The sequence below is a fragment of the Cherax quadricarinatus genome, chromosome 29, assembly GCF_038502225.1.
Source record: "Cherax quadricarinatus isolate ZL_2023a chromosome 29, ASM3850222v1, whole genome shotgun sequence".
Lineage (NCBI taxonomy): Eukaryota > Metazoa > Arthropoda > Malacostraca > Decapoda > Parastacidae > Cherax > Cherax quadricarinatus.
Window position 1 is genome coordinate 33,207,547 of NC_091320.1, and position 19,324 is coordinate 33,226,870.

Consider the following 19,324-nt stretch of genomic DNA (forward strand, 5'->3'; position numbering starts at 1 on the left):
AGAATTTGAGATCTGAATATGCAGTTATGTTTACCAGCTTTCAAATTTTTAAAAAAAAAAAAAAAAAATCAAATTGAGTATAATATTGTTTAAAGTTGTCTAAAAACATGCATATTTAGTATATTAATTGGATTTAATTTTGTGATAAGCAGCTTTCCTCATTACACTGAATCTTCAGATTATGCATTAGCAAACTCGGCAAAACACTTGGAAAGTTGTTACAAGTAATGACTGATAAAGCCTTACTTAGAGATTGAGCATTCTTGTGAATATATTGGCTTATTCATGTGTTTCATTATGAATTTGTAATTGGTATACTAAATAGTTTTGCATGATCTTAAAATAGTAAAGATGATTGAGGCTCTAGTTTCATGCAGCTGGGGAATTAGTAGCGAGGGTTTTGTATATACACGTAAATGTTCAACTTTTTCCATTCTTTACATTCACTGTCTTACAAAGCAGTGGTGAATATTTCTTCAAACTTTTGCATGCACCATTTCTCCTAGGTGGAGGAAAGGATCTACAATTAACAAATATTCTCTTAAATTAAACTTTTTTTTTTTTTATAGAATTCTTTATACTGTGCTCTTGGATTAATATGTATTTTTTTCTCTTGAGATTGCCATATTAGTTTCCATGATTGATGATTGAGGCAACCCAGCAAGCCTGCTGTGTTAGCAATATTGGCACAATTATTTAATTGTTTAACCTCATGATTGTGGCTTCATGATGGCAGATAATGGAATTCTTCACATCTTAATGTCCTAAGTGTTTACCAGTCTTTTCTACTTTCTTTTTGTTCTCGTGAATGGTGAAGGGGAAGATGGTAAGATTTCATATTAGTGTCCAAAGGCTGTAGTATAACTGTAGAAAGTACTATGTGGCCTGTTACCTACAGTAGTTAGTTTTAAATAGATTTGTCTTGTTTCATATTGTTAATGTCCAGTATTTCTTGAATACCCAAAGTTGTTGATAAAATTAACTTTAACTTAAAGCTTTAAATCCCATCATTTTGTTTGTGAATGTGTTGTCTTATGTGACAAGTTAGTTTATGTACAGGCCAGCATAGTCCAGGAGAAACTAGTTAGATGTACCTTAGTATCTGATAGTGGCAAGATGGGTGGGACCTGCCCTCCTGTGCCAGCACTGCTGTACACTGTGTGATGTACTGGTCATAATGTGCCTGGCCTTGGGCTTTAGCCCAACCTACACCACCACCTTCTCCCCTCACTGCTGCTGCACTCACACTATATTATTTTTTTTTTTTTTCACTTCACTGGTGTATAAACTAGCACCGAAGGTCTGAGATCCCATTAATAGTATTCTTAGTGTATAAGTAAAGTTTTGTTGCTGGAAACTTTGATGCCTATAAAATTAGCACAATAACCATCTCATACAGAAAGTATTTACTTGCTAGGAATTAAGTATTGTACGTAGTTACATTCCACTACTGTAGTTTTGAATTAAAAGTTGAGTAGCTAAACATGGTACTGTATACTTGAATGGCCAGCACCTCTTGAAAATGTGAGCTCAGCAGTGATTTGACTCATGCTGGCTGGTTGTCTTCAGTCAGTGGGACAAAAATAAAAAAAAAGTAATTACTAAGATTCCTGAAGGCAGATTTCTGGTACTTATCTCTGAGGAATTCATCAGAGCAGACCAGAAAACTTCCTGTGGGATGAACTACTGGGAAATGTCTTCAGTTGTTATTTGACTATCACAGGATTTGTTTGTCCTATTGACTAATACATTGCATTGGGCAGCTTGTGTAGGGGAGTAATTAAAGGTGACCATTTCAGGCCAATTTTCATGACATGCAGCCATTTCTTTTGGCCTGTTAAAATGTCTCAATACAAATGTCTGTAATAAAGATCCATTGGAGTCATGTCTTATTCTTTGATTGTGTGTGTCATAAACAACAATTTTGATACTTAGGTAGCACATTAATGAGGCTAATTCTCTTGTATTATAAATACAAAATTAGTCCAAATTATAAACCACCTAAGATTGTTGTTTATGTTACAGCTAGATGCCATGTCTTGCTTGTATGGGGAATTTGACTATTAGATCCTTGAGGTCATTGGGTGCTTGTTTGGAATGATTGATGCATGCTGACTGGAAATGGCTGATTGTCAGGTTCTTACTTTTTCTTTGAACTTGTCCTTAGTGGACAAAGCACATATATACCAATGCAGTTGTGGCCAGAAATTATGAAGCCTCAGGTGATAAGTATATATTCTAATGCTTTTAATTAGGAATTTAACAGTCTGGCTGATTATGCAGGGTAGAAGAAAATACAGACTGCATGACAGCCAGTCGGTGCTCAGAGTTAAACCACAAGAGTAACTACTTGTCCCCAATGAGGCTTCAGAATGATAATCTTGGTCGTGCAGCACTATGGTCTCTACCAGTAATATCTTTGGGTTTATTGTTAATTTCACTCGTATTGTCTCCAGTATCTTTTTTATCTAGTATTTCCTTTTTCTTTCCATTTCCTGTGGCTTGCGTGCACATAAAATCCAACAAAATCCTGCTTATCTTCTTGGACCTTAATACTTGTTGATACTGTTGTGGCAAACATTGCAAGCAACAACAGTGCTAATTGTGCCGGGTAAGTCGAGCACCAGGCATGGAGCCAAGTAAGGAGATTGCATGCCCGTCTGAAGTGCTTTAATACCGTTTTAATTTTTTCATGCATGTATTTCATTTTCTTTTATGTTACATTTCCATTAACTACTTTCCCCTCATGACTGACTCCAATAGGTATTTTTTATCCTAAAATAACGAGAGGCTACCAGATTAAATGTCATTAGAATTGAGAGTTTGAATGCTAATCACATCAGCTAACCAGCAATGCAGGTCGTGCTATGTTCAGAGCTAAGTTTGTGCTTGAAGTTGTGGTTACAAATGATGCTTTTCAAATTTAGTCGTGTAGGTGACATGGCTAGCTGTGAGTGGCTGAACTGTTGAGAGTAACTTCAGTATGTAGGTCACTTATGGCTGGCAGTCCCAAACCAGACATAATTATTCCAGGTAAAAATAGTAGATCTAGACTATGCTTGTGTCTGCTTTGTGACAAACTAGTCCTGCATTTAGATGGTCAATTTCGTGTCAAGAGCAAACTTATTGATTTCCTGTATGTCATTTCAGTGTAAGTGGAAAAACTTAATGTTTTATTCTTCTTGATGGAAGAAACGAGTAAGTTGTGTAAGAGCCAATGCTGTCAAACTTTTGCTAGGGGGGTAGGGATATACTTCAGTGAGCCTTACACAGAAATTTCATAAAGACTCCTTTTCTCATGTACAACACCAAGAAAATGGGTCTTTGTTTTAGTGATACAGTACCTAAAAGGCTCTTTGAGTAGCTCATCATAGTAGTGGGGAAACTTAGTCATAGATGAAGCTGCACTCTAGGTTCTATAGATGCTGCTATCTCTGGCTTCATTTGACAAGTTATTTCCTATCATTGGTGGAAGAGATTTCTTTCTGGTGTGAACTGTTGTTTATAGCAATGAAAGAAATCTCGTCCAGTTAATTGTCATCACTGATTGAAATGTGGCATTGACTGTGAGATGCCAGAATACTGTATGGGATGTTTCACCTGTATGTGTTGTCTTGCTAGGAATGTTGTCAATATATGTTACTGTACATCTTTATGATGGGTTCACCATCATTGTACAACAAGCACTTGGTAAAAAAAAAATAAGATTGGGTAATGTGAAAATAATTAAAAACAAGATAATTAATTTCATCTAGAATTGTGCACTTAATAATATTGATATATTGATATCAGGACTTTTTAATTAACAGTTTTCCAGTGCTAATGTTTTAATTTCTGAGGCCCAAACTCCTTGTCACCATGTAGGGCTTAAGCATATCTCTGGGTTATAAATTCTGCATTAACTAGTTTTTGAAGTTTGATATATAATTGAAGGTTATTATGTTTGCAAAGGGGTATATTAAGTAGTTGTCCCCCATTATGTTTAGTGTAATACTTACGTCTACTTGTGATGATCAACAGAAAAAGGAGCCATGCGGAAGGAGGTTATCCGAAACAAGATTCGTGCCATTGGCAAAATGGCCCGTGTGTTCTCAGTTTTAAGGTGAGTTATCCAGTGTCTTGGTTTATTGTCAATGAAATATAATTTGAATAAAACACACAAACAATCTGGACACAGGAAAGAGAAGCTCACAACGTTTCAGTCTGACTTGGACCACTTACAAGTCACAATAACATACAAGAATGAGGGAGCCAGTATATATAGGTGAGGGGGACAGGGACAGAACAAAGAGAAGAAGGAAGTGGAGAAGTAGTACGGTAGAGGTAATGCTGGTAGTAGAATTAGTAGTGGTAGTAGAAAGTAGGAAGAGTAGTTGTAGCGGCACACGAGAAAGGTAGGTGAAGGGAGGCAATAGGAGTAGTAATGGAGTGGTAGAAGTGGAGTAAGTCTAAAGATGAGAGAAATGAGCACTGCAGGAGAGCTAATGGCCCACATGGGGCAGGACCAAAAACACAGGGGTAAAAAAGAAACACTGAAGGTTGGAACACATCTAGAGAAAGAAAATAGGAAAGTAGAAGAGGTAGGGAGAGGAGAAGAAAAGATCAGGTCAAGTTATGAGTGTTCTGAAGATTGAAGCAATGTACTGTTACCTGGAGACCTGGAGTTTACCTGGAGAGGGTTTCGGGGGTCTAACACCCCCGCGGCCCAGTATGAGACCAGGCCTCATGGTGGATCAGAATCTGATCAACCAGGCTGTTACTGCTGGCCACATGCAAGCTGACATATGAACCACAGCCCGGTTGGTCAGGTACTGACTTTAGGTGCCTGTCCAGTGCCTTCTTGAAGACAGCCAGGGATCTATTGGTAATCCCCCCTAATGTATGCTGGGAGGTAATTGAACAGTCTTGTGCCCTGGACATTTGTTGTGTTGTCTCTGTGTACTCGTGGCACCCATGCTTTTCATCGGGGGAATGTTGCATCTCCTGCCGAGTCTTTTGCTTTCATGTGGAGTGATTTTTGTGTGCAGGTTTGGTACCAATCCCTCCAGGACCTTCCAAGTGTATACAGTGGACCCCCGCTTTACGATCAGCTCCCAATGCGACCAATTACGTAAGTGTACAGTGTATTTATGTAAGTGCGTTTGTACGTGTATGTTTGGGGGTCTGAAATGGACTAATCTAATTCACAATATTCCTTATGGGAACAAATTCGCTCAGTAATGGCACCTGAACATACTTCTGGAATGAAATATCGTAAGCCGGGGGTCCACTGTATTATCATGTATCTCTCTCACCTGCGTTCGAGGGAATACAGATCAAGGACCTTCAGCCGTCCCCAGTAGTTTAGGTGCCTTATTGCACTTGTGTGTGCTGTGAAAGTTCTTTGTACACTCTCTAGGTCTGTAATGTTGCCAGCCTTGAAGGGGGGCCATTAGTGTACAGCAGTATTCCAGCCTAGAGAGCTAACTGGGTTTATGGTTGTGAAAATCTTCTTTTTTGTTAATAATCTTCAAAAAATTAAGGATGAGGAGGTGCATAAGGCAGTGGTTAGAATGAAAGGTAGTGAAACAGCTTGGATAGATGGGATTAAGACAGAAATGTTATAAGCAGGTTGAGATATAGTTTTTGAGTGGTACATTGGTTCACTGTGTGCATGAAAGAGGAAGATACCAGGGAATGGCAGCAGACAGTTCTAAGAGATACGAGGTGAACCATATTATTGATGAGGGAAAAAAAAGGTAAGTGCATTGAGGCATCTGGAAACAAAAAAATTATCTCTGGAGGAAAAAAAAAGTGGAATGTACCAAAATAGAGTAGTACTAACACTGGTGTATGGGTGTGAAACATGGGTTTTGAACATTGCAGCAAGGAGGCAGCTGGGGGCAGTAGAGATGTGTTTGAGGGCAATGTGTGGTGAGTTTTATGCAGAAATTAAGAGCCTGGAAATGATGTGTGGAGTTACTAAAGTATTATTCAGAGGGCTGAGGAAAAGTTGAGATGGTTTGGACACTTAGGGGATGGTGAACCATTAGATAACTTGGAGGATGTATAAATCTGCAATGGAGGAAATGAGAGGTAGGGGGGCCATCCTAAGAAAGGTTGGAGGATAGGGGTAAAGGTGGTTTTGAGTGCTAGGGGCTTGGACATCCAACAGGTTTAGGTGAGTGCATTAGTGAAGTGAAGGCAAGTGGGTTTTATGATTTGATGTACTGTTGGAGTGTGAGCAAGGTAACATTGATGAAGGGTATCGGGGAAACCAGTTAGCCAGACTTGTTCTGGTGGTGGGAAGTACAGTGTCTGCACTTTGAAGGAGGGGTGAAGATGTTGTGGTTTGGAGGGTCATCTGAACTGTAATGTCAGTGCCCTTCTGGCAAGAATGAATAAGCGACAGTGATTCAGTGAGTTGCCCTACCATAGTGGGAGATGATCAGAATATTGAGAAAGAAAAGTTGCTTACAAATGCACTGACCATATGGTTAACATTTAAATACATGGCTGTATTGTATTTTTTTCATTTTCTTACATCAATAGTAATACAAGATAGTCAGTGTCTTTCTTTCTACCATTTCTCCCACTTTTTTTTTTTTTTTTTTTTTTTTTTTTTATTTATTTATTTATACTGTCTTCCTCCTCTTTTTGCTGTCCCTCCTTAGATAAGTGCAAGATAAGATAGTGAAACAGCTAAAAATTATACTTTTTCTTTCCATTTGTACCATCTTTGCTTCTTATTTTATTCCCCTTATTCACCAATATTCTGCCTCATTAAATTATAATATTTTGTTTCAACTTTTGTGATGCTTGCAGAGAGGAGAGTGAGAGTGTATTGCAGCTCAAGGGTCTGACCCCTACTGGTGCTCTGCCACTTGGAGCCTTGTCAGGCGGAAAAGCCTCATTGAAAAATGGTAAGTTAGTTGACTATAGCAGCACATTGTTGGCATTTGCCAATTTCCAAACATTATCAGTGACTAAAATTTATTTTGTTAAAAACAGAGTATTTTAAAAGTTTCTAATTTAATTGAATGGTTAGAAGTGTTAAAAACTGATTAATGATTGTGTCTAAATTTATTGCCCCTCCATTCCTTTATGCCTTCTTTATTTCGAGTAAGAAGCTGTAATGACCAATCTAAATACAAACAAGAAAATTATTGTTCAGATAAAGTATTTTAAATTTTAATATTGCATTAATATTTTTTATGGAAAAATTAGCTGTAGAAGAATGGTAAATATTTAATAATAAAGCTATACCATATGAAATAGCAATTTAAGTCACTTGCACATTATAGTACGAATACAGAATACAGTGGTACCTTGACTTATGAGTTTAATTCGTTCTGTGACCCAGCTTGTAACTCAGTTTGCTCGTACAGTAGACTGTCGTTTAACACGGTAGTTATGTTCCTTAAAATGCCGTGTTAGGGAAAACAGTGTTAGACAAACTGAAGAACTTGTGGGAAAAATAGGGTTACGTTCCTGGGAGCCCCCAAAAAACCAAACAACTTTTTTTTTAGACCAACAGATCTTACAAAAAATAAAAGTTGTGCAGGAAAGGTATAAAATACCAACAAGATGAAAGTTAAGACACATGTGCAACATCTGGTTATCTTTATTGTACAATGGTTATCTTTATTGTACAATAAAGATAACCGAATGTTGCACATGTGTGTTAACTTTCATCAAAAATAAAAGTGAATATGTAATTGTAGTTCACTGTTGTGATGTATTATGTTTTTTACTGCATAAGATTACAAATGTAACTAAAATAATAGTATTTCTTACCTTAAATTGTGGGTTCTGGTGTTTGTGGATGATTGTGAAGAGAGTGGAGAGTTATGTTGTGGCCCTACTGGGCTGAGGTGGATGGTACAGGTTCTGGTACTTAAGTTGATGGATGTACTGGAGTGTGCATAAATTCTGTAAGGAATTTGTTCTATTTTACCCTATAGTGCATTATACAGTTGACGGTAAGGTATCAGTTGCTCTAGACACCATTTCAGGGTTCTCTTCAGTGAAAAAGTCTAACTTTAAGTCATTCAGTAAGTCAGTCAAGTCATTCAGTAATTCAGTCAGGTCAGTCGGTCAGTCAGTCATCACACAAACGCACATTTACCTCATTCTTTTTGTGTACAAAATGACGCTTAATTCTGGCTACAGGCTATCTCTTGTCTAATATCTCTGTTTTCTTCGTTAATTCTAAAACTTAATGCTTGAACCTTTTCTTGCAACTTTCAGCAACACTCTTATGCCTACTGGGTGCCATGATTGCTTGGCAGATTTAAGATATGGCAATTAATACGTATCTAAATAAACACGGTGAGCTACTGGTACAGGTTCGTCTAACACACACATGAACCGAACTGAAGGCTGGGAGGGTGGCTGATGTTGGTGGGGGATGGGGCTAGCCCATCCCACCCTATGGGCGACTGCGTGCTCAAAATTTTTTCTCTTCCCACAACCGTGTTAAATTAATTTTATGAAGTGTTAAACAAAAATCTGCTGCAATTCTTCAGTTGTGCTATAACCAAAACATGCCAGACAAACCGCGTTAAACGACAGTCTACTGTATATCGCATCAATTTTCCTTATTGAAATTAATTGAAATGCCATTAATCCGTTCCAGTGGAATTCCTGGCTCTTGGGAGGCAGGAGAAAATACTTCAATATAATGCTAATATTGACTCTGTGGCATATTTATCTATCACAATTGATCTAATATGACTTAATAAACAATATAAATGACAAACATGATATATACTACTCTAGAATGAATAAAATGTCATTATGTGATGAGTGGTGGCGGCCATTCCTGAGGTAAAAATAATTATTGCTCTGATCATATCTTTCCTTCTGAGGTCTTATTACAAGAGAAAACTGAGTGTTTGTGAGGCTAACTGTACAAGATCACTAGAAAAAAATTTGGTTAGAAAAAAGAAATTTGGCAAAATAGCTGCACAAAATGCAAGCACAACACAGGAGAGATGCTTCCATGGCTGGGTAACCATATGTGCTGTTGTGGCATTTGCTGTGCCAACTAGTGCCGGCGTATCTGAAGCTCGCTCGTAACTTAGATTTTGGCTCGTAATTCAAAGCAAAAAATCGACCAAGCGACGGCTCGTAACTCGGAAAACTTGTAAGTCAAGGTACCACTGTATATATATGGGATATTTGCTGTTTAGAGGGATATCTATACTGTTGTATCTGCACACCTCTGGCAAATGAGTGTGAAAGCATTTCTTTTTGGGTTACCCTGCCTCGGTGGGAGACAGCCAGCTTTTTAAAAAAAAAAAAAAAAAAAACAAAAACTTCCTATTATTATTGTGGTGACTGTGTCCTTTAGGCCCCTCTCCTTGAGAAGGATTTGATGTGGACTAAAAATATAACTACCATTCATTGGATAAATGTCAGTGAGTGGCATCTGGGTATTGCCTAACAGTAAAGTTAACTTATCATAATATAATCTCAGAATGAGCAAGGGAAATTAGTAGCCTACCATCTCCAAAAGTTACAAAGTGAATGAGAGCCAGCCTGGGGGAAACATATGGCACATCAGAATGCACATTGTGTTAACAGTAATCCACTCGTACTATGAAATTTATTTTCAGGAGAGAGAGAGTTGACAGAGTACAGTTACTAACATTACTGCTTTATTTTGGTAATGTCGTCTAGTGTGTGTATAGGAGTGGATAAAATGCAAGTGATTGTAGGCCATGTGATGGTCACTGTAGGATGTGCAGTATGTGATGTCCTAGGCTAGACTTTGTGTTATTGCCGCTTCTCACTGTATAGCCACACAGGATTGTTTGTGATTGAAGTCAATATGAGAAATTCCTGTTTCACTCTAGAATGTATATGTTGTCTAAGGATAATGAGGTCGCATCTTTCCATATATCCTGTACATATTCTTTATTTCCCCAAGAGGAATTGGTCATTCATATTCATTTATGTAAAAGCTCATATTCCAGTTTTTTCATGATCATTAATACAAACGCTGAACAACAGCAGGATTTATGCAATTACATGTATATATATTTATTATTTTATTTATTTAATTAATTTATTTATTAAATTTATTTTATTTAATTTTGACATTTTTTGACCAGCCAGGTTCTGGTATCTGAATTGGCCATTGGGAGTGGTAATAATTTCACATGAAAGTTCATGAGACTTTTTGCTACATATTATTGCTCACTCTGCTCTAAGCCTTTCTTATAATGGTTTTGTTTACTGCACATTTAGATTGATTTGTAGTTTAGCGACTATCAGTACAGTTAAGTTTTCAAGATAATCATGTTGATCATGTTCCTCTGCTAATTACCTTTAAACCCAAACCAGTATGCCATCCAATCCTGTAGCTTTATTTTCATCAATATCCATCAATATTTTCTTGCATTTCCCTCTTTAGTTATTTCAACAAATCTACTTTGCAATTCATTTGATACTTTGCATATATATCTTATTCCAAATCTTTCCTTATGATTTACCGTTTTGTTTCACACTTAGCATTTTGTTATGGGGGTTCATTCTATTTTACTGCCTACAATTTCTCATCTAGCTTTTTTGAATTGATAATCAGGTGCACCAATATCTGTTAAGTCACTAATTTCTTAATCTAGTCTTTACTTTTAGCATTCCTTATTATATAGTGTACTAATATTGTATGTATTACTAAATCTCATATATTTTATTTATATAATTTCCTTCTAATACTTCAGTTTACCACTGAAGTATTGCCTTTGACTTGTCTCTTCTCATATCCTGTTTTGTTTATACATTTCCTTGTGTTAATTTACTTCTTACTGTACTATGTAAGTTTTTAGTTTAGTATTGCATGTTCACTTTCTTTCCTTGTATGAGTAAATAGCTTGCATGTGAAATTTTTTCCTCTTTCTAGTAAATTATTTGTATATTCACAGGAAGGCTCCAAACCTCTCGAGGGTCTTCAATGCTTGGAGTGGGAGGGGTGGGGTGGGGTTGGGGGTGTAAGTTGGTTTTATCTAAGCAAGGGACTGGTACTCAAGTTTGTTGGATCAAAAGTTCTTTCCCAATATAAACGATCTGTCTAGTAAATACTAGCTCTAACATAGATATTCTCTTCTAGTTTCTCATCATGCCAATGAATTATTCACGCTTTTTTGGTAGCCTATTTTCATCACCATCACAGTTCTTTATAGTTAGAATCCCTATTAATAGTATTTTAATTAGCTTATTGTAAAAGCTTCTTTAGTGTTGTGTGTAATCCTTCATTGACCCTGAAACATTTTCTATCCTATCCCAAGTACTTTATTATACAGTAGGTTATATAAACCTCATCTTCCAATTCTTTTTTCTTGTACAAATTTCCACTACTAAAATTCCTACTAATAAAGAGCAAAATTAATAGATCACTTGCTGACTGAGAGTAAAGTAATAACCAGACTTTCAATGTCTACAGCAATGGCTGGCTTCTCTCCAAACCACAAGATTACATCCTTTGCCGAGGCTAAGGGTCTGGACGCAATGAATGAGCGTATGCCACCAAGGAAGGATGCCCCCGCTATCACTCAGCCTGTCTCCTCTCCTGCCTCGGTAGATGATGCTGACAAGTCCAACTCATCCAACACAGCACCCAACACTCACTTGTGAAACCCACAGCCTCAGGTAACTAAAGCACATGAGATCACTAGCTATACAGTGAACACACTCATTAATGGAATTATAGGAAGGGTAGGGGGTGCAACATTGTAGTCTGAAACTTTCAGTTGTCTTCCGAACTAGTGAACTTGGTCTGCTAATGCAAAAGACTGGACACTAGGAGTGCGGGTATTGTAACTTGTAGTACTACAGTGCAGTACTCTACTGCATAGTAATTTTATAGCCATTTTTAATTACCTTTTCATAGTGAAGAGATGTGTAAACTGCTGTAAGCAGTAGTATTACCTTGGAGTAACTTTACTGAGAGTCAGATGAGCTGTATAGATTCACTAGCATCTACACTTAGCTTAAAAGCATATTTGTTTTTGTTTCTATGGTTATCAGACCATAGATAACCATTTTCCTGGCATACCTATGCCACTGAGATGCCAGACTTTATCTTCTGTATTAGTTAAAGTTTCTGGTTAGCACTGAAAACTACATATTTTTTCTTGGCCCACTACTTACTTTAGAAAGCCATTGTTAATTGCACTTTACTTAATGTGTTAATGAATTCACACAGAATGCTCCATATCCAGGGGAAAAATTAGAGACTTGAGTATATACATGAGAGCACAAACCATAAACTGGCACTGGTAGCCTACTGCTCAGGGAACAATGAAAACAGACAGGTCCTGGATGTGGCTGCTCTGGCTCGTACTGGACAGTCATCAGTCTTGGGCTGATACTTGAGAAAACACCCAGACATTATTACTATGGACAAAATCTGGTAATATGGACTGTTGTCCATTCTGTCCAATACTTTCAATGTTCGTCCAACCAATTTTTTTTCTTTTTCCGAAATTGCTGAAATCCATTCACTAGAAATTTGACTATGCGTTAAACTACATTATTAGGAATTTATATGTAACTTGACTAACGAGCTTAAAGTAAGCTCTGATATTCAGATAGAGATCTCCACAACAATTTTCTATTTTGTAATCAAAACACATTTGAGTTATTTTTTATGCATTTTTGTGGAACAAGTGAAGTGAAGTGGAAGAAGTGAATGTTTTCAGATACTTGGGAGTTGACGTGTCGGCGGATGGATTTATGAAGGATGAGGTCAATCATAGAATTGATGAGGGAAAAAAGGTGAGTGGTGCATTGAGGTATATGTGGAGTCAAAAAATGTTATCTATGGAGGCAAAGAAGGGAATGTATGAAAGTATAGTAGTACCAACACTCTTATATGGGTGTGAAGCTTGGGTTGTGAATGCAGCAGCGAGGAGACGGCTGGAGGCAGTGGAGATGTCCAGTCTAAGGGCAATGTGTGGTGTAAATATGCAGAAAATTCGGAGAAGGTGTGGAGTTAATAAAAGTATTAGTGAGAGGGCTGAAGAGGGGTTGTTGAGGTGGTTTGGTCATTTAGAGGGGATGGATCAAAGTAGAATGACATGGAGAGCATTTAAATCGGTAGGAGAAGGAAGACGGGGTAGGTGTCGTCCTCGAAAAGGTTGGAAGGAAGGGGTAAGGGAGGTTTTATGGGCGAGGGGCTTGGACTTCCAGCAGGCGTGCATGAGCATGTTCAATAGGAGTGAATGGAGACGAATGGTATTTGGGACCTGACGATCTGTTGGAGTGTGAGCAGGGTAATATTTAGTGAAGGGATTCAGGGAAACCGGTTATTTTTATATAGCCGGACTTGAGTCCTGGAAATGGGAAGTACAATGCCTGCACTCTAAAGGAGGGGTTTCGGGATATTAGCAGTTTGGAGGGATATGTTGTGTATCTTTAAACGTATATGCTTCTTAACTGTTGTGTTCTGAGTACCTCTGCAAAAACAGTGATTATGTGTGAGTGAGGTGAAAGTGTTGAATGATGATGAAAGTATTTTCTTTTTGGGGATTTTCTTTCTTTTTTTGGGTCACCCTGCCTCGGTGGGAGACGGCCGACTTGTTGAAAAAAAAAAAAAAAACTTGCTCTGTGAAAACCTCTTTATTGCAGCATAATAAAATTATTTTCATATAGTCAGACTTGAGTCCTGGAAATGGGAAGTACAATGCCTGCACTTTAAAGGAGGGGTTTGGGATATTGGCAGTTTGGAGGGATATGTTGTGTATCTTTATATGTGTATGCTTCTAGACTGTTGTATTCTGAGCACCTCTGCAAAAACAGTGATAATGTGCGAGTGTGGTGAAAGTGTTGAATGATGATGAAAGTATTTTCTTTTTGGGGATTTTCTTTCTTTTTTGGGTCACCCTGCCTCGGTGGGAGACGGCTGACTTGTTGAAAAAAAAAAATAAAATAAAATAAAATTAGCTTTTAGATTACTGCCAGAAACAGGATCACAGTTTTGGGCAGGGGATGTGTAGGTCAGGTGTTTCATTGAAGCATACAAATGAACAATACATAAAGTTAAGGAACTATTGTGTTATATTTACAGATTTGGAAAAGGCATATGAAAGGATATTGAAGTGTTGTGGCAGATGTAAGGAATCTGTGATAGGTTTCTAAAAATAGCAAAGAATATATATTTAAGTGGATAGTGAGCCTCAGGTTAGGATATGTAGGAGAAAAGGAAACTATTTTCCAGTAAAAACAGGCCTAGACAGGAATGTGCAATGTCACCATGGTGATTTAATATATACAGTGGACCCCCGGTTAACGATATTTTTTCATTCCAGAAGTATGTTCAGGTGCCAGTACTGACCGAATTTGTTCCCATAAGGAAAATTGAGAAGTAGATTAGTCCATTTCAGACCCCCAAACATACACGTACAAACGCACTTACATAAATACACTTACATAATTGGTCGCATTGGGAGGTGATCTTTATGCAGGGGTCCACTGTATATTGGGTTTTTTTTATATAGCCAGACTTGAGTCCTGGAAATGCCTGCACTCTAAAGGAGGGGTTCGGGATATTAGCAGTTCGGAGGGATATGTCGTGTATCTTTATACGTATATGCTTCTAAACTGTTGTGTACTGAGCACCTCTGCAAAAACAATGATTATGTGTGAATGAGGTGGTGATGATGAAAGTATTTTCTTTTTGGGGATTTTCTTTCTTTTTAGGTCACCCTGCCTCGGTGGGAGACGGCCGACTTGTTAAAAAAAAAAAAAAAATTTGGTTATAAGAAGTAAATGCTAGGGTGTTTGAGAGGTTTGCAATTAATAGATGAATGTGATTCTAAGTGCAAGTTGTCAGAATTTCTCTTTGCCGATGATTTGTTTTAGTAGGTTATGAAGAGAGATTACAGTTTGGTGGGGGAATTTGGGAGGGGGTGTAGGAAGAAATTGAAAAATGAACATAGAAAAGAGCAAGGTGATGAGAGCAGCAGAGTGTAGATACCACAGTGGAATATTGGATATCAGAGTGGAGGGAGAGAGTGAATGTATTCAGATATTTTATGTTGGACATGCCAGAAGATGGGGTCTGTGAAAGATAAACTGAACCATAGAATAGACAAGTGTGGAAAAAAAAAGGTTTGGGCTTCAGAAGGGAAAGGGGAAGTTTATCTATAGTGGCAAAAGGGGTAATGTACCAGAATATAATGGTTCAGTATACTGTACTCTGGTTGAATACAATTGGTTGATTCAACAGGCTTGGCTGAGCATGCTACATCAGAGTGGAAACGAGTGGTTTTTATGACTGTGCTGTTGGAGTGTGAGCAAGATAACATTTATGAAGAGATTCTGGAGAAACCAATTATAATAACCTACGATTTGTGCAAGAATGGTATATAATACCGACAAGATGAAATTAAGACACAAGCGCAACATCTGGGTATCTTTATTGTAGACGTCTACAATAAAGATACCCAGATGTTGCGCTTGTGTCTTAATTTCAACCTATGATTTACCTGTGACCTGTTTAGAGACTTCTCCCATGTCCCTGCCTCCCAGTTAGCTGGGCTTGCATCTTGGATGAAGGCAGTACAGTGCCTGCACTCTGAAGGTGTGAGGATGTTGCAGTTTGGACTGTCATCTGAACTATCGGCACACTTTTTGGGAGATGGCCTTTGTGTTAGATTTAATAGTTTTAACCACTTAAGTGGTTAAAACTTTTTTTGTTGGAATTAAATTTGTGTGTGTAATAGCAAACAGTATAGATTTTTATGTATATAAATCAGTCATTAGCTCTAACAGTTATTTGTAGTGTTGTTTGAACTATGGCATTGAAATACCATGAAGGCACAAGACTTTCTGAAATAATGTAAACCCAAAGTGGGTTTAAGAACAAAAATATGGGGAAAGGAATATGATGCCAATCAGTAACTGTAGCTTTTGTATCCCAGGTATGGTATATTACACTGTTATCCAGTATATGTTGTCCAGCATATATATCAAGCATAGAAAATGCATAATTCCAGCTCAGTATAAGCAAGAATGGTTGCTGATCAGATCACTGATTTCCACCACTGTCTTATGCTTGTTTTGTGGTGGTATGTCAGCCATTATATACTTAAAGCTAACTTAGCATTAATTTTGTTTCACTCATTGTGGCTTGCTCAGCACTAGTATGTATAAAATGTGTAATATTGGCATTGAAAAATAGAATTCCTTGGAATAAACAATGTGCGTCAGTTACTCTCATTACCACACTAGTAATTCTGTGCAGTGCTGTATGATCCTTCGTTTTTGACTGTAATTTGCCTAACCAAGACATGTGAAAGATCTAATTGCATCCACACACTAGCACTGTACATAGATCTTTCAACAACAACAAAAAAAAAAAAAAGCGAAATTTTAGTGGTAATGAAGGTGGGGCTGTAGGACTGGTCTATGGTAGTTATTTTGGATTCAGTTTTATATTAGGAGAGGGGAAGAGGGCATCAATAATTGTGCATAGTTTTTATTAACTTTATTTTTATTTTTAGCTTTTGTAAGTTGGGAGTATTCATAACATAGGTCATGAATCATACATTTAAATTTGTGTTTAAAGGAAGAGTTGGGTTACTCACAAAACTTTTTTTTGTTTTGTTTTTTCCTTTTTTTTCTCTTTCAGGTTGGCTTGGTGTGTGAATGTAGGTGATGAATGTAAACATCATGCTGATCTCAAGTGTCCGGTGACTGAGCAGGGTGAGGCTGTCTGGCCAGTTACTGGTTGTGATGCAAGTGTTGCCTCAGCCCCTGGTGGGCCACACTGGCCAGCCAACCCCACGGGACATCCTGCCCAGCCGTTGCTGCTGTCGGCCAGGACTGGGTTAGGCCAGGTCGCGGGCCAAGTGATCTTTGGGGGGAAGAAGGCCCATCAGTGCTGCCACCACAGAGGGTGCAATGAAGAGTGGCAGATGCGGCCTGGCCGGCCCCAGGTCACCAGCACCAAGCTGCTGCTGCTGCTAGAGACTTATGACTCGGTCACCTAACCCCTTCCAGTGTCCTTTCCAGTACACTGTCAGACTACCACCCTCTGTGTTGCCTACACTGTTGGATTTCAGTTACACCCTCCTTACCCATTGTGTTGGTGATTACACGAGACAGGACCATGAGTGTTTCCATGGAGCTGCCATGGCTGACATTGGTGAGCCTCTGCTAGGCCCCAGCTTTAATGGATAGCCAGTGGACAGGTGTTAGCACAGTGGTGTGATATGTGACTGTGTGAACCCTCCAGCAAGGCCATAATGACCAGGAGTCACCAGCTGCAGTGTCTGTCCAGGTTGTGTCACATACTAACAATGTCTACATGAAACATTACTCACATTATCTAAGTGAACCTGTTCATACATTGACAAAATCATGTAAATAGTTTTTCTTTATTATTGTGTATAGCATGCTTGAATATTTACAGACTGTCGTACAGCCTCTCTAAAACCCCCTCTGTAGCAAGACAGCAGCCTGTGTATTGGTCCAATGGACTGTTGGCAAGCTTTTTCTGAATATCTGCCATCAATGTGACATTTAAGGATGCAATACATTTTGGCCTGTGTGCAATATATCCTCATTCTCATCTAGAATCCCAAATTCTCTTAGGTTAGAATGGTAGCTTGTCATCTCTTGATCATTGTTCTGTGGCTCCTAAAAATGTAATTTCTATAAGTTTAATACCATGTAGTGTTAAGCCATATTCTACAGAGGGAGTGGTGTACATGCCTCAGAGATGCAACCCGTTTCCAGGACTATTAATCCTCGTGTAATTCAGTCCCTCTGACAGTACCATTACATGTTAAAGATGATCCTATTGCTAATGGACATTTTCTTCTTGATGGTAATTTTCATACATGCAACTGTTTTGTCATGTGAGACTGTAGGATTCATATTTATCAATTCTGCCATATTAAGTGTTATATAAAAGATAACTACTAATAATAAGTAATGTTTAAAACAAATTTTATGCCTTTTTCCAAACCAAAGTGTCCTAGTCATATTTCTCGCGTGGAAACAAGGCATCGGGGCCCAGCACGTAGCATGTTGGGTCTGTCAGAGCCCCATCCCCCTTCCCTCCCTCCCCCTCCCCAAGAAAATTGTGGGCCTTGCTCGCTCTGCGCTAGGATCCATCAACCATTACTTCTCAATTTCCACGTGTTTTAAATGTTTAACACAAAACCATGAATAAAATACGGTTTACCATCCTGTAATTGCTCTCGCTCATTTTTCACTTTGAAACTTCGCTGGTTGGTGTAAATTTTAAACATGCAAGTAGCCCTAAACTTTTTTTTCTCTTAGCTCTTTAATACCCATGAGAAATGTGATTGTGCGTTGAAAGTGGTTAAAATGCTATGTTAATATTTATGAATATAGACTGAAAAAACTGAATTTTGAAATACTTTGATTGTGAGGTAGATGTTGATTGCTTCAATCTGGTATAAATATATTATTTTCTTGTGGAATAGGATCTAAGTTTTCTCTTGTTACCTTGTTCAATTAATAAATCTATTAGAAAGTGTCAAATGTTGTATATCGCATACATAACCTTCCGTATTGTTTAAATGATTTTAAGCTGATGTTCTGTTGTCAGTCCAAAGTATAAGCTCCTTCATGCCAAGTTTTTTCAAGGCCAAACTATTACAGGCTGCTGCATGGAAGTGGCTGATGGTACAGGCTCAAAAGCCATAGTTGCAATAACTGATATGACTATAATGTAAGATTTTTTATGCATTTTTTTTTTTACACTCTGCCTCCCACCAGAATATAGATATATATATTGCATTTGTACATATACATGTTTACATACACAACCACAACAAAATAAGACTGGAGTGAGAGAGAAATCTCAGTAGCAGGGAGAACAGAAGAGTATAATAAAAAGTAATGTGTTGAATGGTGTCCCAGAAAGTAAAATGGAATTCTGGAAGAAAATTGTCAGGAAGAATGGCGGTAGGTGCTTCTACCCCCCCCAAAAAATACACGAGAGAATTGATTTTATTTTTTAAACATAGCTAAAATGGGAGGAAAAAATAGAACCAAGGAAAAATTAAAATAAAATATATGCTAAACCAACAAAGGCTGAATAGAGAACCAGGAATTGGCAAATAAGATTGTACAGAGAAAGCAATGAGGAGTATAAAATAAATACTGTAGTGACAATACTTGCACTTGATAGACAATGTATAGAGCAGCATATGGTTAGCTAAGGAAATTCCAATTAGGGTTAACAAAAATATTAAATTATAAAAGTAGGTTATCAAAAATGATTGGTACCAGACATAAAATGTGACACAGTACTTGCAAAAATCAAGCTGTGTATAGAGACTAATTATTTAGTTTGAAATTA

At 37.8% G+C, this 19,324-nt stretch overlaps 1 protein-coding gene across 1 annotated transcript in view; it reads left to right on the forward strand.

Moving 5' to 3' along the window:
• The window catches only part of LOC128690437 (serine/threonine-protein phosphatase 2B catalytic subunit 2), a gene marked incomplete at its 5' end in the record, with an annotated part of 171,801 nt that extends 153,300 nt beyond the window's left edge, over positions 1-18,501 (forward strand). Inside the window, 5 exon segments of the mRNA XM_070089689.1 lie at positions 2,588-2,611; positions 4,021-4,102; positions 6,805-6,902; positions 11,429-11,634; positions 16,619-18,501. Of these exon segments, the coding sequence (XP_069945790.1) occupies positions 2,588-2,611; positions 4,021-4,102; positions 6,805-6,902; positions 11,429-11,619 (395 nt within the window).
• Between the last annotated feature and the right edge of the window lie 823 nt (positions 18,502-19,324).